The sequence below is a fragment of the Oncorhynchus keta genome, chromosome 16 (assembly GCF_023373465.1).
Source record: "Oncorhynchus keta strain PuntledgeMale-10-30-2019 chromosome 16, Oket_V2, whole genome shotgun sequence".
In the NCBI taxonomy this organism is placed as follows: Eukaryota; Metazoa; Chordata; class Actinopteri; order Salmoniformes; family Salmonidae; genus Oncorhynchus; species Oncorhynchus keta.
The window spans coordinates 7856206-7878533 of record NC_068436.1 but is presented as its reverse complement, the minus strand read 5'-3'; the positions used below and the strand labels follow the sequence as shown (position 1 = coordinate 7878533).

At 40.7% G+C, this 22328-nt stretch overlaps 1 protein-coding gene across 3 annotated transcripts; it reads right to left on the bottom strand.

Annotated features, from left to right (window-relative positions):
* Positions 1-328: 328 nt before the first annotated feature.
* On the bottom strand, positions 329-22028 carry LOC118395453 (GTP-binding nuclear protein Ran-like). 3 transcript variants are annotated; one of them, XM_035789252.2, is made up of 8 exons: positions 21854-22028; positions 21607-21745; positions 8963-9021; positions 5123-5207; positions 4402-4527; positions 4033-4220; positions 919-1089; positions 329-660 (listed from the first exon to the last, which is right to left on the bottom strand). In XM_035789252.2, exons 3-8 carry the CDS (start codon positions 8987-8989, stop codon positions 616-618), a joined length of 642 nt encoding a protein of 213 aa, XP_035645145.1. In that variant the 5' UTR covers positions 8990-9021; positions 21607-21745; positions 21854-22028; the 3' UTR covers positions 329-615. The 3 variants fall into 3 exon arrangements, with proteins under 3 accessions (XP_035645145.1, XP_052320579.1, XP_035645142.1); XM_052464619.1 differs by lacking the exons at positions 21607-21745; positions 21854-22028 and adding exons at positions 9632-9749; positions 11730-12055; XM_035789249.1 differs by lacking the exons at positions 21607-21745; positions 21854-22028 and adding an exon at positions 11730-12054.
* Between the last annotated feature and the right edge of the window lie 300 nt (positions 22029-22328).

Below are 22328 nucleotides of genomic sequence, written 5' to 3'. Positions count from 1 at the left end.
TACAGGGATGCGTGTAGATGGGTTTTTGTTGTTGATTTAACCAATTTTCAATTCAGGCTCCAACACAACATGTGGAATAAGTCACGGTGTGCGAAAACCTTCTGAAGGCACTGTACAAATAGATTATTGTACACATGTATTTACTATTCAACTTTATGTTGTGGAGCTTGTACATGAATGATCAATCCCTGTCATCCACACCAGAGCCACCTCTGTAGAATAAAAGGCTGTCAAACATCAACAAGGTCGACCCAGAAGCAAGTCAAATGTGATTTTTGCTGAATTCCATTCACACGCCGATTCTGTTCACATGGATTGACACAGCAGCTAGTTTGTATTCAAATAGTTTTTATTTAGTGTGATTTCATATCACCCTTAGTCAGTATAGTACAGCGAGCGTACAAAGTCTTTCATTTGTATGCGTGTGAGTAATGCCTACTTTGAGCAGTCTAAACTTCTACTCCTGTCGGTCTCTACTGAAATCTTCACGCAACCAGACACACATTCTCAGTTTGAAACGCACAAAAAAAAAAACATTGGGGGAAGGCTTTTACAATTAAAAAGGTCAGCAATAGGGCACGCTCCCAGAACACTGGAGGCCAGCGAGGTCACAGGTTAAAGGTCGTCGTCTTCATCTGGAAGCCCTGTTTCTGCGGCAACCTGGAAGCGTGAGGAAAAATTGTGTATTCGTTATTTTTATCACCTGTAAAACGAAATAGTTGTTTGCAAGTTCCTGATGTAAATAAAAACAATTCAAATAAATAACACCTCGTACATTTAACATTTACATTTAAGTCATTTAGCAGACGCTCTTATGTACACTGACCCAGCCTGTGTGTACGGTGTATAGCGTGTGTGACTTCTGCATGTGTGTGTGTCTTCTGCATGCGTGTACAATTTCTGCATGCGTGTACGCACCTTAAGGTCGTTCTCGTACTGCGCAGCCAGGGAGGCGTCCATGACGACTTCTGGGGGGGCGAGGGCTGGCATCTCCACAAACTCTAGGTTGGGGTCTCCTACCAGCTTCCTGGCCAGCCACAGGAAGGGCTTCTCAAAGTTGTAGTTACTCTTGGCTGAGATGTCATAGTACTGATGGGGAGGTGGAGTGTGTCAGTCAATTAGGTATGGTCTTCTCTATCCAGGCTCTCTCTCGCCCTCTCATTCACACACACAAGTCAAAGGTTTATAAACACCTACTCATTCAAGGGTTTTTCTTTATTTGTACATTTTTTCAACAATTTAGAGTAGTGAATACATCAAAACTATGAAATAACACATATGGAATCATGCAGTAACCAAAAAATTATATTTTACATTCTTCAACGTAGCCACCCTTTTCCTTGATGACAGCTTGGCACATTCTTGGCATTCTCTCAACCAGCTTCATGAGGAAGTCACCTGGATGGCTTTTGGAACAGTCTTGAAGGAGTTCCCACATATTCTGAGCACTCGTTGGCTGCTTTTCCTTCACTCTGCAGTCCAACTCATACCAAACCATCTCAATTGGGTTGAGGTCAGGTGATTGTGATCTGCTTTGCTTATTTGAGCTGTTCTTGCCATAATATGGACTTGGTATTCCACATACCACACCTAGCTTGTCACAACACAACTGATTGGCTCAAATGCATTAAGGAAAATAATTCCACAAATTAACTTTTAACAAGGCACACCTGTTAATTGAAAGAGCCAGAGGTAGCCATTCCAGGTGGCTACCTCATGAAGCTGGTGTGCAAAGTTGTCAAAGAAGGCAAAGAGTGGCTACTTTGAAGAATCTCAAATATAAAATACTTTTTTGGTTACTACATGATTCCATGTGTGTAATTCCATAGTAGTGATCTCTTCACTATTATTCTACAATGTAGAACATAGTAAAAAATAAAGAAAAACCCTTGAATGAGATGGTGTCCAAACTATCTAATCAAATCTATTTTGGCTAATTAGATGCTATTTTAGCTCTCCCACCTAAAAAAAAAGGGAACCAAGGAAGGGAGAAACACTGCAGACACCGCACTCCAGCTGAGGCATACAGTTGAAGTCAGAAGTTTACATACACCTTATCCAAATGCATTTAAACTCAGTTTCACAATTCCTGACATTTAAGCCTAGTAAAAATGCCCTGTCTTAGGTCAGTTAGGACCACCACTATTTTAAGAATGTGAAATGTCAGAATAACAATTTATTTCAGCTTATTTCTTACATCACATTCCCAGTGGGTCAGAAGTTTACATACAGTCTATTAGTATTTGGTAGCATTGTCTTTAAAATTGATTAAGTTGGGTCAAACGTTTTGGGTAGCCTTCCACAAGCTTCCCACAATAAGTTGGGTGAATTTTGGCCCATTACTCCTGACAGGGCTGGTGTAACTGAGTCAGGTTTGTTTGCCTGCTTGCTCGCACACGCTTTTTCAGGTCTGTCCACACATTTTATATGGGATTGAGGTCAGGGCTTTGTGATGGCCACTCCAATACCTTGATCGCGTTGCCCGTATGCCAATTTGACACAACTTTGGAAGTATGCTTGGGGTCATTGTACATTAGGAAGACCCATTTGCAACCAAGCTTTAACTTCCTGACTGATGTCTTGAGATGTTGCTTCAATATACCCACAATTTTCCTTCCTTATGACGCCATCTATTTTGTGAAGTGCACCAGTCCCTCCTGCAGCAAAGCACCCCCACAAAATGATACTGCCACCCCCGTGCTCCACAGTTGGGTTGGTGTTCTTCAGCTTGCAAGTCTCCTCCTTTTTCCTCCAAACATAATGATGGTCATTATGGCCAAAAAGTTCTATTTGTGTTTCATCAGACCCGAGGACATTTCTCTAAAAAGTACAGTCTTTGTCCCCATGTGCAGTTGAATACCGTAGTCTGGCTTTTTTAATGGCGGTTTTGGAGCAGTGGCTTCTTCCTTGCTGAGAGGCCCTTTCAGGTCATGTCGATATAGGACTCGTTTTACTGTGGATATAGATACTTTTGTACCCGTTTCCTCCAGCATCATCACAAGGTCCTTTGCTGTTGTTCTGGGATTGATTTGCACTTTTCACACCAAAGTACGTTCATCTCTAGGAGACAGAACACATCTCCTCCCTGAGGGGTATGTTGGCTGTGTGGTCCCATGGTGTTTATATTTGCGTACTATTGTTTGTACAGATGAACATGGTACCTTCAGGCATTTGGAATATGCTCCCAAGGACGAACCAGACTTGTGAAGGTCTACAATTGTTTTTCTGAGGTCTTTACTGATTTATTTTGATTTTCCCATAACGTCATGCAAAGAGGCACTGAGTTTGAAGGTAGGCCTTGAAATACATCCACAAGCATACCTCCAATTGAGTCAAATAATGTACATTTCCCTATCAGAAGCTTCTAAAGCCTCAACATAATTTTCTGGAATTTTCCAAGCTGTTTAAAGGCACAGTCAACTTAGTGTATGTAAACTTCTGACCCACTGGAATTGTGATACAGTGACTTAAGTGAAATAATCTGTCTAAAAAATTGTTGGAAAAATTACTTGTGTCATGCACAAAGTTGACATCCTAAACGACTTGCCAAAACTATAGTTTGTAAACAAAAAAATGTGTGGAGTGGTTAAAAAGCGAGTTTTAATGACTCCAAACTAAGTGTATGTAAACTTCCGACTTCAACTGTATATACTTGTAGAGACAGTGTTTTTTTTAACCTGTCAACTAACACACCTATCTTAACATGTGGGTCGGGCTGGCGTTGCCACTGAGGAAGTACAGTTCCCACTCAGCCCAGTCAAAACTGTTCGCTGCTCTGGCCTCCCAATGGTGGAACAAACTCCCTCACGACGCCAGGACAGCGGAGTCAATCACCACCTTCCGGAGACACCTGAAACCCCACCTCTTTAAGGAATACCTAGGATAGGATAAAGTAATCCTTCTCACCCCCTAAAAGATTTAGATGCACTATTGTAAAGTGGCTGTTCCACTGGATGTCACAAGGTGAATGCACCAATTTGTAAGTCGCTCTGGATAAGAGCGTCTGCTAAATGACTTAAATGTAAATGTTACCTGAAGGTTCTTCTTACGGTGGAACACGATGCTCTTGGCTTTGACCTTCCTGTCCTTGATGTCCACCTTGTTTCCGCACAGGACTATGGGTATGTTCTCGCAGACGCGCACCAGGTCGCGGTGCCAGTTGGGCACGTTCTTATAGGTGACGCGAGATGTGACGTCGAACATGATGATCGCACACTGGGCTGGAGAGAGAAGAGTAATCGATTATATCAGATAATCGTTAAATATGTGGAGTCTGTACCCATCCAAGTCATTTTGCACCAGAAGGTAAGATTGTGTAGAGATCTGAGGACAGGATGTGACCTACTCTGTTTCTACTACAATACAACACACGGACATGTGACCCACACAAATGTGACGTACCCTGTATGTAGTAGCCGTCTCTGAGCCCCCCAAACTTCTCCTGGCCGGCTGTGTCCCAGACATTGTACTTGATGGTCCCTCGAGTGGTGTGGAAGACCAAGGGGTGCACCTCTACTCCCAGAGTCGCTACAGGGGGAAGAGAAGGGTGAGCGAGGGGCAGGTCAGCCATGGTTCAGGGATCTAGAATGGTTTATACTCTTTTATGGATTGCATTTTTTTTATTTTGGATCACGCTACCCACCTAGCTAAAGTTAGCCACAATAAATTGTAATTCGTAACATAGAAGTATTGGAAATTACATATATGAATTGTAATTCGTGACATATCATGCAAAATGGATGAGGGACATCGACAAATAAATGTCCTTCCCTTAACATAGCCTACCAAAGGGAAGGAGACAAATGTGCATATACCATGTTACGTCTACCCCAGAGTCCAGGTTCAAAAACAATGAAGCCTAGTATCCAAGACAGTCAGAAAAGGCTCTTCCACGTTGGCGAGCTAAATTCATGTGTTTCTGCGCATCATTGCGTCTTTTCAAGTCTACAATTATAAAGTTTGCCTGCAAACTAAATTTCCCTCAGGAGAGAATGAAGTCTGATTATTGATGGAAGGTATGGTGGTGTTATGAAGGAGAAGAAGCAGAAGATGAAAAAGAAGAGGTACGTAAAAACAAAGAGAGAAGGGGGACAGAGGACTGTCTGGACTCTGAGAAACTCACCAACGTATTTCTTTTCAAACTCTCCCGTTAAATGCCTCTTCACGAAGGTGGTTTTTCCTGTACCTCCATCTCCGCACAACACTAGCTGAAACACGGGTAGTAATTAAAAGAATACGGGTAGTAATTAAAATAACACATTGGTCAAAAGGAATAGCAACTAAACACCAATGTAGTGTAGTACTGGTTATTGCTAGACGAAGGAGCAATTCCAAACCAAAGTGTGCATCCCAAATGACATCTATATATACAGTGGCAAGAAAAAGTATGTGAACCCTTTGGAATTACCTGAATTTCTGCATAAATTGGTCATAAAATGTGATCTGCTCTTCATCTAAGTCACAAAAATAGACAAACACATTTCTGCTGAACTAATAAACAAGTATACGTTTTCATGTCTTCATTGAACACACCGTGTAAACATTCACAGTGCAGGGTGGAAAAAGTATGTGAACCCTTGGATTTAATAACTGGTTGACCATCCTGTGGCAGCAATAACTTCAACCAAACGTTTTCTGTAGTTGCGGATCAGACCTGCACAATGGTCAGGAGGAATTTGACCATTCCTCTTTACAAAACTTTTTCAGTCCAGCAATATTCTTGGGATGTCTGGTGTGAACCACTCGAGGTCATGCCACAGCATCTCAATCCGGTTGAGGTCAGGACTATGACTGGGTCACTCCAGAAGGCGGATTTTCTTCTGTTGATTTATTTCTGTGTTTTGGGAAGTTGTCCTGTTGCGTCACCCAACTTATGCTGTGCTTCAATTGGCGGACAGAGCCTTACATTCTCCTACAAAAATGTCTTGGATAAACACGGGAATTCCTTTTTCCGTCGACGATAGCAAGCTGTCCAAGCCCTGAGGTAGCAAAGCAGCCCCAAACCACGATGCTCCCTCCACCTATATTTTACAGTTGGGATGAGGTGTTGATGTTGTTGTGGGAGTGCCTTTTTTTCTCCAGACAGTGTTGTGTATTCCTTCCTTCCTTCCAAACAACTGAACTTTAGTTTCAGCTGTCCACAGAATATTTATGCCAGTAGCGCCGTGGAACATCCAAGTGCTCTTTTGCAAACTTAAGACTTGCAGCAATGTTTTTTTCTGGACAGCAGTGGCTTCTTCCGTGGTGTCCTCCCATGAAAACCATTCTTGTTTTGTGTTTTAAGTATCGTAGACTCGTCAACACAGATGTTAGCATAGTAGAAAGAGGAGGAAGGGAAGCGCGACTAAGGTACACAATAGTACATTTTGGTAGATAGAAGGTGCTCTTTGGTAAAAAGGGTAAATTGGTCATCAAAAAGAAAGGAGGACCAAGGCACTCTTCATATAATGAATTAAAATGCCTTTATTAGTATGGCATGTTCAATAGAAACAACTTTTTTTTTTTTTTAAACAACGCATTTCAGCTGCATGGCCTTCGTCAGGGAGTACAAAAAAAAGAATACAATGTCCTCTTTTGAACAACTTTTCCAATTAGCCCTAATTGGAAGAGGGAGTGGTTGCAAAATTGATTAGACACCTAGTAAGCAATAATATACACATTAAAAGGTGAAATACTGTAGCTATGTTATCATAAAAATACAACACCAAGCTAGAAGTATCAGAACACTTAGAAAGGTAGTTCTAAATAATGAATTTAATACAAAGATTGACCTGTTTCTACATCTGAAGGCCTGGTACAAGCAAAACATCTCTCCAACTACAGACGCCAGTGTCTCAGGTCAGGCAGTTTCTGTTCCCTCAAAAACACCTTTTAAGCCCAAGTCCACTTTTTGTCCCATCGTCCAGAATGCCACACTAAATACATTTGCCAAGAAAGTGAAATTTGATGTGGAGAATCTGTTTAAGGGTAAAATTGACTCCAGCCAAACATGATGTAATCTTTCTAAGAAAGAGAGGGATGCAGTTGAATCATTGTCCAAAAATGAACGGATTGTGGTTAAAAAAGCAGACAAAGGTGGTGCTACAGTAGTGTGGAGTAAAGACTGTCAATTAGACAATGATGAATTCTACCAATCTCTTACCTTCAACCCTACTGAGGACCTAAAAACTGAAGTGAAAGGGATCCTCACAGATGCTAAGGAGAATGGCTACATTTCAGACAAGGAGTTCAAATTTATATTCAATGGCAGTCCGCGTATGGCTTCTTTTAACCTTCTTCCAAAAGTCCACAAACATCTTGTAAATCCCCCAGCAGACCAGTCATTAATGGTAATGAAAGTCTGACAGAACCCATCTCTAAGTACATTGATTACTTTATTAAGACCTTTCTGACGTCACTCACAGCCCATCTTCAAGATACCACAGATGTGTTGAACAAAATTAAAGAATTGAACAATATTGGTACAGCTTCCTTTTTAGTCACCATGGATGTAGAGTCTCTATACACCACCATTGAACATGAATGAACAAGGTTTGGCAGCTATGCACCATTTCTTGAGTACCCGACCTGAAACTGAGATGCCTCCTACAGAATTCATTGCCTCACTGACTGAATGGACTCTTATTCATAACATCTTTATCTTTCAGGATTGTATTTTTAACAGGTTAAATGATGTGCCATGGGAGCTACAGCCCTTCCTATGTTGGTTTGAACTTTGGTAAATGACTTCATTTTGGATCCTTCTAATAACCATTTCTTAAACAGTTAAACCAAAGGGAAAGTTTGGGGATTTACAAACTACAAGCCACTAAATACCCTGGTTTAAATGAAGATATGGATTTACAAACTACAGGCCACTAAATACCCTGGTTTAAATGAAGATATGGATTTACAAACTACAGGCCACTAAATACCCTGGTTTAAATGAAGATATGGATTTACAAACTACAGGCCACTAAATACCCTGGTTTAAATGAAGATATGGATTTACAAACTACAGGCCACTAAATACCTTGGTTTAAATGAAGATATGGATTTCGCACCCTTCCTGTAGGGTCGTGATAGGTCCATTTGCTGTCATCTAGTGGTCCATTTGCTGTCATCTAGTGGACATTTTGCTCAATTGCCCTCAGCTCTGTTTAGACTGTTGTTGTTGTTCATGTTTTTCTGTGTTCTTGTGTACTATGGAATATATTGTTTTCTTATTCTTGACACTTCTCCCAGTCATATTTAAGGTTAGAACTACCTTTCTAAGTGTTCTGATACTTCTAGCTTGGAGTTGTATTTTTATGACATAGCCTCAGTATTTCACCTTTTAATGTGTATATTATTGCTTACTAGGTGTGTAATCAATTTTGCAACCACTCCCTCTTCCAATTAGGGCTAATTGGAAAAGTTGTTCAAAAGAGGACATTGTATTCTTTTTTTTGTACTCCCTGATGAAGGCCATGCAGCCAAAACGCGTCGGTTTAAAAAAAACTTGGTTTCTATTGAACATGCCATACCAATAAAGGCATTTTAATGAATGATATGAAGAGTGCCTTGGTCCTCCTTTCTTTTTGATGACAGATGTTAGCATGTTCCAGAGATTTCTGTAAGTCTTTAGCTAACACTCAAGGATTCTTCCTAACCTCATTAAGCATTCTGCGCTGTGCTCTTGCAGTCATCTTTTTAGGACGTCCATTCCTAGGGAAAGTAGCAACAGTGCTGAACTTTCTCTATTTATAGACAATTTGTCCAACCATGGATTGATGAATATCAAGGCTTTTAGAGATACTTTTGTAACCCTTTCCAGCTTTATCCAAGTCATCAATTATTAATCTTAGCTCTTCTGAGATGTCTTTTCTTCAAGGAATAGTTCACATCAGGCAATGCTTAATGGGGCCAAAGCCCTATGGGCCCTAGTCAAAAGTTGTGCACTATATAGGGAGTAGGGTGCCATAAGACACAGTCAAAGACTCACCTTAAATTGTACATCTGGTTCTGCCATAGCAGTATGTTCTCTGTGTTGGTGATTATACGCTGAAATAACAAGAGGAGAAAAACAGGTTAATAATGGGCAGTGTTTGTGTCCCAAATGGCACCCTTTCAACTTTACAGAGCACTACTTTTGACAAAAGACCAGAGCTCTGCTCAAAATACAGTATCAATCATCAATAGAAGAAGCCACAAGAGGTGCTGCTGGTGTGATGTGGCTTCAGAACAATACCTGCCAAAAGTGACTAGGCTGAAAAACCAGCCTGGTCTCAGACTACGCGTAACATAGTAAAAATAAATCCAGGAAACTCAAATTAGTGTGATATGTTATGTTTGGCATGGTTAATAAGACAAAGTTACTTAACTTCTTGCGTGGAGCCATGCCGGATCCGGTAGCATAATCATAGCCTCAAGCTCAATACCATAACGTAACGTTAACTATTCATGAAAATCGCAAATGAAATGAAAATGCTAGCTCTCAAGCTTAGCCTTTTGTTAACAACACTGTCATCTCAGATTTTCAAAAATATGCTTCTCAAGCATAGCAAACTAGCATTTGTGTAACAGTACTGATAGCTAGCGTAGCATTTAGCGTTAGCATCAGCAGGAAACATTTTCACAAAAACCAGCAAAAACATTCAAATAAATAATTTACCTTTGAAGAACTTCGGATGTTTTCAATGAGGAGACTCTTAGTTAGATAGCAATGTTCAGTTTTTCCTGAAAGATATTTTGTGCAGGAGAAATCGGTCCGTTTGGTGAGTCACGTTTGGCTACCAAAAAAAAACGAAAATTCAGTTATCCAAACGCCTAACTTTTTTCCAAATTAACTCCATAATATCGACTGAAACATGGCAAACGTTGTTTAGAACCAATCCTCAAGGTGTTTTTCACATATCTCTTCAATGATGCACACTTCCAGGAACGATACTTCTCTGTCTGTATCTCATGGTAAAATTATTTCCACTGAGAATTACGCACCAACGTAGACAAAGGACACCGGACAGGCCCCTGGCAAATGTAGTCTTATGGCCAATCTTCCAATGATATGCCTACAAATACGTCACAATGCTGCAGACATCTTGGACGAACGGCAGAGCGCATAAGCTCGTTCACAGCATATTCACAGCCATATAAGGAGACAATGGAAAACAGAACCTCAAAAATCCTACTCATTTCCTGTTGAAGTTGCATCTTGGTTTCACCTGTAAGATCAGTTCTGGGGCACTCACAGATAATATCTTTGCAGTTTTGAAAACGTCAGCGTTTTCTTTCCAAAGCTGGCTATTATATGCATAGTCAAGCATCTTTTTGTGACAAAATATTGCGCTTAAAACGGGCACGTTTTTTTAATCCAATAATGAAATAGCGCCCCCATAGCTTCAACTGGTTAAGGCAAACACGAAAGGAGGTTGGTTGGTCGGGGTGGATAGGTAGGCGCATAACATAAAAGTCTAGCAACCCAAAAGTTGAGCTTTCGAATCTCATCGCAGACAATTTTAGCATTTTAGGAAACACTTTCTACTTTGCATGTTATATATAGTTAAACCTTACGCCTAAACATAACCCTAACCATAAACCCCTAACCTAACTAATGTTAGCCACCTAGATAAAGTTAGCCACAATACTTTGCAATTTGTAGGATATACGTATTGCAAATGACATATAAAAATTGTAATTTATAACATATCATGCGAAATGGATGACGGACATCCACAAATTAATTTCCTTCCCTTACGAAATGTAACATATCCTACCACAGGGAAGGAGAACATTTTTAATTTACTATGTTACGTCTACGACCGAGTCCAGGTTGAAAAACAATGACGAAGCCGAGTCCAAGACAGTCAGAAACTGCTTTTCCAATAGAAATCCCAGATGACGCTTTTAGGCGATGTCATGGCGACGTTGGCTAGCTAAACTCACGTGCAGAAACACGTCATCGTGTCTTTTTGTCAACAATTATAGTTCACATAGAGAATATACTTTACAAAAAGATAAAGGCAACATGCAAGAATGTCAACGATTTTCATATAAGTAAATCAGTCAATGTTTATAACACCTTGACCCCACCAATACAGAAATTTAGATTGACGTGTGGATTTGTCTATATACGAATACAAATGTTGTCGATATTTTGAAAATATCCATTCTATCTACCGTTTCCATTACATGTTGCAATTACTTTATTTGCGACATTGCGTTGTCGAATAAACCTGGGCCAATGGAAGGAAACCTGCCTAATTGAAGGGATCCAACTGTACACACCACACCGTATTGCTGCAGTTATAGCGTGCTATAGTTTCAGCACATGTGCAATGCAATTGGAAGTCCAGTCTACCCCCATATTTAACGAGATACAGCACTTTTTCCATGAGGCTTCGCGTTACACATGGTCCAGTAGCTAATAATTGATTTGTACGAAAATGTACCAAAATAATAATAATAAAAAATAAATAAATAACTGTTGCATTTACAACTCTACATGGACACATTGAAATTGCAGCTCGAGTGTAACAAGTTGATATGCTAGCTCTCTAGCTCGCGCCACTGGGAACCAATGTCTTCCTACTATGCTAACAAGCTATCAAACATTAGCTAGCTAATAATAGACATCTAAACTTTGTTTAGGACGAGGCATGTGTCAATACAATAACTCTAATCCCTGTATTCAGATATTTGAATATATGTCTGTGTTTTGACATGGCTGAGTAAATGGATCATATTTTCTAAACTCTTAAATCCACACTTACCCCCACGGTGTCGGATGGAATAGCTAACTAGGCGCTAAAGGTGCTTTGGGCCTTCAAGCACCTTCGATGAATTTGGTTAATGTATGTGACGTTTTTTGGTTGTTGCCTGTATCACGTGATCTCTGACATGTTTGCGAGAAAAGGTTGTTGAGTTTAAAAAAAATCAAAGACATTACAATATTAATATAGAAACTGCTTCTCCAATAGACGGGTTGGTTTGTTTAGCAAGAAAACTGACAGGTGCACGACTATGAGGCAAAACAGACGGGGTTGGGTTAGATTGAGGACAACATGTAAACTACACCGAGTGAGTACAAAACATCCGGAACACCTCTTCCGATTACAGACTATCCAGGTGAAAGCTATGATCCCTTATTGATGTCACCTGTTAAATCCACTTCAATCAGTGTAGATGAAAGGAAGGAGGGCAGGTTAAACATGGATTGTGTATGTGTGCCATTCAGAGTGTGAATGTGCAATAGAAAATATTTAAGTGTCTTTGAACAGGGTATGGTAGTAGGTGCCAGGCACACTGGTTTGAGTATGTCAAGAACTGCAATGCTGCTGGATTTTCACGCTCAAACAGCTTCCTGTGTGTATTCAGAACGCTCCACCACCCGAAGGACATCCAGCCAATTTGACACAACTGTGGGAATTATTGGAGTCAACATCAGCCAACATTTCTGTGGAAAGCTTTTGACATCTTGTAGAGTCCATGCCCAATGAATTGAGGCTGTTCTGAGGGCAAAGGGGGTCAAACTCATAAGGAAGGTGTTCCTAATATTTTGTACTCTATATTCAATGAGCACTGGTCTCTCAAATACATCATTATTTTTTGAAAAAAATACATTTATTTAACCAGGTTGGCAAGTTGAGAACAAGTTCTCATTTACAACGACGACCTGGCCAAGATAAAGCAACGCGGTGTGACGAACAACAGCAGAGTTACACAAGGGATAAACAAACGCACAGGCAAGTAGAGCTACTAGGGTGCAAAAAAATAACAGTATTGGGATGAGGTAGTTGGGTGTGCTATTTACAGATGGCCTGTGTACAGGTACAGTGATTGGTAAGCTGCTCTTGACAGCTGATGCTTAAAGTTAGTGAGGGAGATTATAAGTCTCCAGCTTCAGTAATTTTTGCAATTCATTCCAGTCATTGGCAGCAGAGAACTGGAAGGAAAGGTGGCCAAACGAGGTGTTGGCTTTGGGGAGATATACCTGCTGGAGCGTGTGCTACGGGTGGGTGTTGCTATAGTGACCAGTGAGCTGAGATAAGGTGGGGCTTTACCTAGTGTCAGGATTCACCTAGGGGTCATGATTTGGGGCTGTACAAATGTTTGATGTATTAGAATAATTGATTATGCTTATGTTAAATGCATAGAAGGGGAGGGGTTATAAGACCCCTCCCTCCTTACATTTATAGGGTCCTAGACTACAGATTTACAATATATATTCATTATATCGTTTTAGAATTGTTCCACAGTTCTCTCTCTCTCATAAAGAAGACCCCTCTTAGAAATGTGTGACTGAGAACTCTGCAGGGGAGTGTGGGAGATAAGAAACTAGTCATACATTCCATAATAAATCAACTTTGGGGAGTGGACATTTATTGCCTAGCTTTTTAGATATCACTGAAACTCTGTTTGTATAGCTATGGATGCAGGGTTTTGGTCTCAAGAGTAAAAAGGTAATGACATAGTCAGTGACAACACAAAGGCGGGACTTCGGTTCAATAAAACAACTTGAGACTTTTTGTTTGATGCAGAATTTACTCGAAAACATGCGTGCTATGTTCCTGATGGTCAACTTCTGTCTGAAATTGGATAAATACAAGTTTTTGAATTATTTAATTAAAGATATTGTCATAGTGCTAATTTCACCAATGATTGACAAGGACGAAGTAGGAATGAACCCTAACATTTGGCGAGTTTGCCAGGAGTGAATGTCACCCCGGTTGGTAGAGATTCCACACCATGTAGCCAGAGCTCAAAAGCAGACACCCGTTTAATCTAAGTCTGTAATGAAATTGCATTTACTGGTGTGGTTTCCCTCTAACAAGTAAGCGGCACATCACTCAATCTAAATGATAGACATATGCATTGAATATGACATCGTTACATTTTAGTTTGGAGAAATTACGTATCAGACTATTGGTGAAATGCATAATGTCAATATAGGATGAATTAAATTAAAGTTTGAAGATTTTAATTGTATTTGTTAGAGACAATTCAGAGCGACAAATTGTCCGGTTTTCATATTTGTTATTTGGGTTGTAACACTCGCGACAATTCTAGTTATTTTTTATTTTGTGGAGTTTATTTTGTAGAGGTACCCAATGAATGAGTTGAGTTGGTTATGAAAGTTGCGTTTGTATGTTTTTCATTGTTTGTCTGTGGATTATGGCGGGAGTTATTGGGTAATGGTCCAATGGTGGAATAAAAATGTAGAAATTATTTAAATAAAAGTTGAACGTATTTGTTGGTGACACTTTCCTACCATAGGACAGTATTGGAAACATTTATTAAAAAGGGTACTTTTGTATCACCACCAGAGGGCACTGGTGTATACATATTACTGTTACTCTACACAATTAAGATAAAACATTAGAAATTAAAGTCGTTTGGCATGCGGGTTTCTTTGTGAGGCCCGTGTGGGAATTATGTTTGAGTTTAGTAGAACCAATTACTATAGCCTGGATTAAGTGGGACTGCAATCCTAATTCTACTCTCAACCACTGTTATTTAACACACTGAAAGGAGATAGAGGAATTTTTATAGGCATATTCATACACATTACACCCACTTTAGGATACCCATATAGAGGTTAGAGGACACATTACACGCAGACTCTCTAAATAAAAAAACGGAGCATCATGACGCAGTCAAATCAGAATGAGGAGATTGGAGCAATGAAGCCTGCCTGTCACACCTGTTGAATATATGCAAAATAAGTTTCCTGCTGTGGAATTTACAGACACTTAAGAAATGGCATGTATGGACTGAGATGGCGGGAGAAAGTAGATATCCAATAGCTGGTTCATTCAACAAGACGAGTTTGGATTTAGTCAAGGAGATAATTCAGACGGGAAGAATGAACAAGGAGAAGGGGATGAAGATGAAGTGCCCTTGTATCAGAAACTGATTGGGGATGATGGTGCTGGACGGAAAAGGAGGCACAGTTCCTGGAGAGAGTTCCCTCTCCACCCGACTCGCTCTACAAAAAGGAACAGACTGGAAGACAAAAAGACATCTGCTCACGTTGTTTCTACAGGCTCACCACAACCACAGCCTGCAGCTCCCCCACAGTCATATCTGTCACATCTGTGAACCTGGTGCCTGAAGGGTATGTGCTTTTCACCACTCAACATTATGGTGACCACAAACATGGACTGGGAGAGGATATGTGCCCGCCAGAGCCCTTCGTGAACGGAACAACACTCAATGCTGGACCTGTGGGCAGTTGGGGCATGTGAGTTTGCAATGGGGAAAATGGAAGAGGTTACAACAGAGGCAGAGGAAAATTTAGGCCTGAAAGAGGACACTTTCCTAATGACAGAGGACAGCCATGGGAAATCAGAACACCAACAGTTCTCATTTCCCTCGGAATCAACAATGACTCCCCTGCTCCATTATGAAATCATTGATGGAAGAGAAGAGCCAATGGTTACTCTTAAATGTCAATGGACATGACCTACCATTTCTAATAGACACTGGAGCTCCCTGTTCCTGTTTAGACAAACCTGGACAAGTTGTTTGGGCTTCCCTGAGCAAATCATCAGTAACAGGACATCTGGATAGCCCAGGAATGTGTACCGTTACAAAGACTTGTTTGATGTACCTCTGCTTGACTCTGACATGGTGCTGTTCGTTGATGGTTCTGCCTATATAGATCAAAGCACAGGGTAGACGTATTGTAGGATTATCTGAAGTAGATGTGATATTGAGGTTATACGGCCCCTACCAGACCATTTATCAGCGCAACAGACAGATTTATTAGCTCTGACCACAGCTTGTGAATTGGGGGAAGGTCTTTACTGGCTACTCAGACTAGCAAGAGAGTTTACTACTACCACTGGCACTCCTATTAAAAACAGACCTTTTGTTGAACAGTTGTTTGAAGCTATGTGAAAACCTAACACATTGGCTATTGGCCAATGCCGATTGGCTCATGGAGTGAGCTGCAACCAGGGAAGTTCCCCCACTCCAAAAGGATATTTTGTCAACATAGCTATGGATTTTATAGACATGCTAGAGCCAAAAGAAAGATGCAGCCTGGTGATAACTGACAGGTTTACCAGGCGGGTGGAAACATCCAATTGAGTTGCTCGAACAGTTGTTAAAATGGCTAGTTAGGAAAATGATACTCCGGTTCGGAGTGCCTGAGGTTTGTCTGCAGACAATGGGACCCATCACATAAGAGATGTGGTTACCCAAATGGCCAAGAATGATGGGTGTTGACCAAAAGTTTGTGTCCATCTATCAACCGCAGAGTAACGAGAGTTACTGAGGGCTAATAAGAACATGTTATTCTCCCTTGTCAAACTATGCCATTCCACAGGAATGACATGGGTAGAGGGATTACCTCTTGTCCTCATGAAAATGCGCAGCAGCCTTAACAAAGGTATTGGGTGTACACCTTGTGAAATGTTAGCGAGACGGCCAATGAACACCCCAGGGGTGAGACCTATGACCGACAGATAGACATAACTGAGATAACTGAGACAGTGTGACCATCTTGAGTACATGAAGGAACTACCTTCTGTTGTAAATTCTCTCCACACTAGGAAAGCAGCAGAACCAATCCCAGGTGAAGACCCTGAGCAGCTACCCATAAACGTTGGAGAATGAGTGAAACTCGGGGTCCAAAAGCGAAAATGGAACCAACCACGATGGATGGGTGTGTTCCAGGTAACCGTGGTAAAGCCAACGGTCCTGCGGGCAACGCAGCGGTCCGGCTGGCATCATCTCTCCCACTGCAAGCACCTCCCAGAGTGGAAGCCATGGGTGAGCAACTGGAGGGAGGGAAAGCAGGGCCCCGAGAACATCTGAAGGAGGAAGGGAGGTCCCGAGACAAAGGACAGAAGAACCAACAAGGTTCAGCCACAGAACCTGAAGAGTCATCAGATGTCGAGGAAACCATCATACACACACTATGGTTGGTGAAACAAGAAAATCGCAACCATGGAAACACATGCAGGGTATTTATTGCTCTCCAAATCTTACCCGTTCCCTTGGTGGACGGGGATGTGGAGAATGATACATGGGTGAAAGCAGTGACATACATAGGATTACAGGGGAGGGGGAAACACATCTGGCACACGGGTCATTATTTTCCAGAAACCCACCTCCACAGCATTTCGGTGGGGAACCCAGGCAGTACCAATTGGAAAGAATGATTTTGGATGTAGATTATTACTCCATTTTATGAAAAGGAACAATACTAGGTCTCGACAAAGAAAAAGCAATTATACTATTCTGATGTTGGTCAAAGGGGGAAGGAAGCAGCATGTGGGAAGTTGTAGTAATGGGTATATGGATTCATAATTTGACATACTCCATGCAGGCCCTTACTAATTTGATAAAACAGGGTTTTACTCAGTTGTCACTAAATGTGCAGAATTTTAAGGCAGTAGTGACCAGAGACGAAATGGCACATATTGGCTAAAGACAGGTCCCTTGGAATAAACGATGAGGATTACTGTGTCATGTTACTTCCTGACTCATCTGACAACTATAATTAATGATCTGGCTAAGTTAGGAGGTGCTCTGTCAAAAGCTGACAACCCCATCTTTGACCAAATTGGACACTGGTTTAATGGTGTATTTGGAAACGTGATGTGGGTAAGGTAATGATGTCCAGGTCTGCCATGATTGTTCCGCTCCTGGTAGGACTACTAGAAGATATGGGAGATACTAGAGCTTTTCATAAATATATGGGTCAACTGAGAGAAGAGTATAGTGATAGGAGAAACTATGCTAAAGGGGATTTTAGTGTGTTAGACTTAGAGTAACAGGTGTAAACATTTCCAGGAATAGGGGAAGGCATGGGAGCACCTTTTGGATGGATGTGGGCATCCCCCCATCTGGGAGGTATCAGAAATGTACATGTTAAGAATTCTGGTCACCGATCTTTTCAATGAAATGGGTAAAACCAACTCTGGGGTACTGAAGTGTGCCAAATGACTTATCCCAGACAATCAGGAAGCCTATGGTCATGTCCTACACCCGGGTGAGATTTTTGGTATGTCAATCATACCCTCCTGGGGTGTGGCTGTCCTAGGAAAGTGGGTAAACAATTTAACCTACTCTTTACAGGCCCATATGAATTTAACGGTCTGAGAATTTGGCCAACTCATTAGATGTCCAAAATCTGAAAGCAGTCGTCAGCCGCCATGAGTTGTCTTTTGGCGAAGGAAGGACACTGTAACGTACTAGGTATTATTGGTCCTGAAATTTGTTATGCTCCTCCCTGACTCTTAAGAATATGACTGAAATTATCGATAAGATTGCTGATCTTAGTGAAACTCTCAAAATCTGAAAAATCAGTTTGACTGATACTTAAAGGGAATTAGCCACAATTTCACATTATTATTCCAACCTCAGTGTGGAAATATATATAAAATACAGGATAATAAATTGTTTTACTGCACTAGGCCTTTAAAGAAGACACCGCAGGCACTGCATTTCAGTGTAAGATGCATCACTACAGTCCCTGGTTTGAATCCAGGCTGAATCACACCAGGCTGTAATTGGGAGTTCCATAGGGTGGCGCACAATTGGCCCAGTGCTGTCTGGGTTTGGCCGGAGTAGGCCATCATTGTAAATAAGTTGTTCTTAACTGACATGCCTAGTTAAATAAAGGTAAAATACAAATAGTCAACCCTGCACCTTAGAGGCTGCTGCCCTATGTACATAGACATGGAATCACTGGTCACTTTAATAATGTTTACATACTGATCTACTCATTTAATATGTATATACTGTGTATTCTAATCAATTCCACTCCGACATTGCTCAACCTAATATTTGTTTCTTAATTCCATTCTTTTACTTTGCGATTGGTGTGTCGTTAGATACTACTGCACTGTTGGAGCTAGCAACACAAAGCATGTCACTACACCCGCAATAGCATCTTCTAAATACGTGTATGTGACTACCACAACTCTATTTGATTTGTCTGTGTGGACGCACACGAGCCAGCCAGCCTTTATTGTACAATAAAGAACGTATCTCCTCGTAACAATAGCCATGTTACCATTAACTTGTCCTGTGATTCTGTTGACATCGACGAATATGTATTCAATGCAAACGTTCTAATAAATTGGAGACATCCTGTAAGCCCCTCCCACCTGCAGTGCCTTCAGAAAGTATTCACACCCTTTGAAATTGTGGTTCAGTCTGAATTTTGAATTGATTCAATTCAGATTTGTCACTGGGCTACACAATACCGCATAGCATCTAAGTGGAATGATGTTTTTTTTTTATTATTATTTTTTTATTTATTTTTTTTACAAATGAATACAAAATGAAAAGCTGAAATCACTTGAGTCAATAAGTATTCAACTTATTTGTTATGGCAAGCCTAAGTAAGTTCAGGAGTAAAAATGTACTTGACAAGTCACACAATACGTTGCATGGACTCACTCTGTGTGCAATAGTAGTGTTTAATATGACTACCTGTAAGGTTCCTCAGTCGAGCAGTGAATTTCAAACACAGACTCAACCACAAAGACTAGGAAGGTTTTCCAATGCCTCGTAAAGAAGGGCACCCATTGGTATTAAATATAACTAGGCAAGTCAGTTAAATCTTTGGGCTGAGATCCCGCTAACGGGATCGATATGACAACAGCCAGTGAAAGTGCAGGGCGCCAAATTCAAAACAGAAATCCCATAATTAAAATTCCTCAAACATACAAGTATTTCACACCATTTTAAAGATACACTTCTTGTTAATCCCACCACAGTGTCCGATTTCAAAAAGGATTTACGACAAAAGCAAACCAAACGATTATGTTAGGTCAGAGCCAAATCACAGAAAAACACAGCCATTTTTCCAGTCAAAGAGAGGAGTCACAAAAAGCAGAAATATAGATAAATTAATCACTACCCTTTGATGATCTTCATCAGATGACACTCATAGGACTTCATGTTACACAATACATGTATGTTTTGTTCGATAAAGTTCATATTTATATCAAACAATCTCAGTATACATTGGCGCGTTACGTTCAGTAGTTCCAAAACAGCCGGTGATTTTGCAGAGAGCCACATCAATTTACAGAAATACTCATAACAAATATTGATAAAAGATACAACTATTATGCACGGAATTATAGATACGCTTCTCCTTAATACAACCACTGTGTCAGATTTCAAAAAGCTTTACCGAAAAAGCACACCATGTATAACCTGAGTACAGCGCTCAGAGACCAAAACAACCCAAACAGATATCCGGCATGTTGTGTAGTCAACAGAAGTCAGAAATAACATTATAAATATTCACTTACCTTTGATGATTTTCAACAGAATGCACTCCCAGGAATCCCAGTTCCACAATACATTTTTGTTTTGTTCGATAATGTCCATCATTTATGTCCAAATACCTCCTTTTTGTTTGCGCGTTTAGCCCAGTAATCCAAATTCATGACGCGCGATCACTAGGTGCAGACAAAAAGTTTTTAAAAAATTCAGTTACAGTCCGTAGAAACATGTCAAACGATGTATAGAATCAATCTTTAGGATGTTTTTAACATAACTCTTCAATAATGTTCCAACCGGAGAATTCCTTTGTCTTCAGAAATGGAACTCAAGCTAACTCTCACGTGAACGCGTGTGGCCAGCTCGTGGCTCTCTGGCAGACTGACTCATTCCCCTCTCATTCGCCCCCATTTCACAGTAGAATCATCAAACAAGGTTCTAAAGACTGACATCTAATGGAAGCCTTAGGAAGCGCAATTTGCCCCCATAGACACTGTGCATTCGATAGGGAATGAGTTGAAAAACTACAAACCTCAGATTTCCCACTTCCTGTTTGGATTTTTCCCCAGGTTTTTGCCAGCCATATGAGTTATGTTATACTCACAGACATCATTCAAACAGTTTTAGAAACTTTGGAGTGTTTTCTGTCCAAATATGCATATATTAGCAACTGGGCCTGAGTAGCAGACAGTTTACTCTGGGCACCTTATTCATCCAAGCTACTCAATACTGCCCACAGCCATAACAAGTTAAGAACAAATTCTTATTTACAATGACGACCTGGGAACAGTGGGTTAGCTGCCTTGTTCAGGGGAAGACAGATTTTTATCTTATGGCCAGTCGTGTATAGCCATAACGGAAATTTTGGTGATCTTATTTGACCTTTTCTGCTGCTTTTGAGATACGGTTCGATCCCTCCTTGGGGCACTACTTGATTGAGTAAATAAACAATCACAGTACAGTAACTATTGGTCACTCTTATGTATTATTCTAATATGTATTCATTATAAAATTGTGTCAGTTATTAATGATAAACCTTTAAACCGCACTCTTCCTCCCCTCCCTCTATATCTCTCCCCATCTCTCTATTTTTAAGCCCCAGATGTGTCACGTTCTGACCTGTCTTTATTTTAGTTGGTCAGGGCGTGAGTGGCCATTCTGTTGTTTTTCTAGGTTTTGTTCTGTTGTTATATTTCTGTGTTTGGCCTAGTATGGTTCTCAATCAGAGACAGGTGTCAGTCGTTGTCTCTGATTGGGAGCCATATTTAGGAAGCCTGTTTTCTATTGTGTTTTGTGGGTGGTTGCATACTGTGTTAGTGGTTTCACCATGCAGGACTGTTTCGGTTGTTTGTACTTTTGTTCAGTTGATTTATTAAATATATCATTATGGACACTTACCACGCTGCACATTGGTCTGATCCTTGCTACTCCTCCTCTGAAGAGGAATTCCGTTACAAGATGACAAAACCTACACACAGTCCAAGGGTTGCAGGTCTGCCAACTTCCTTCTGGTCACACATTGTATTCAGAGAAATATCTAATAAACCAAAAACATTGCTTTAACTGTGAAGGTACTTTTTGCAGATATTTTTCTCAAATAAAATGGAGCATACATAAAATAAACAAGTTATTACAACTGATTTACATTGTGGATAATGTGTGTGAGTGCATGTTTTATTTTCCCTTGCCAGTCCCCCATCTCTGCTTTGTCAGTCCTGATAGACCCAGTGTATGTACTTCTGGGTGAGGCAGTGGTGGTGAAGTACATGGCAGATCTGAAAGAGAGATGCACAAAGTGACAGCAAGTAAACAGCTCAACAACATATCTGTGTGTATATGTGTGGTGTGAGTGAGCATCTGAATGACCTGTATCCATGTGGGAATCCTCAAAGGGGGGGGCAGATCTAAAAGACAGAGGCACAATTTTCTTAACTGACAATAATCATACAACTAAATAGACTGAATGAGTGTGAGGCCTAGATTGAATCGGATAAAGCGTTAACCGGCGAAAGCCGACTCTCGCAAAGCTGATGTTTTGGTGATGTCTGACGTGTAACTAACTGCGTGGGATCTGTCAAATCATTGTCACAAAACTACACCCGTCCTACTCTCGTTACCAG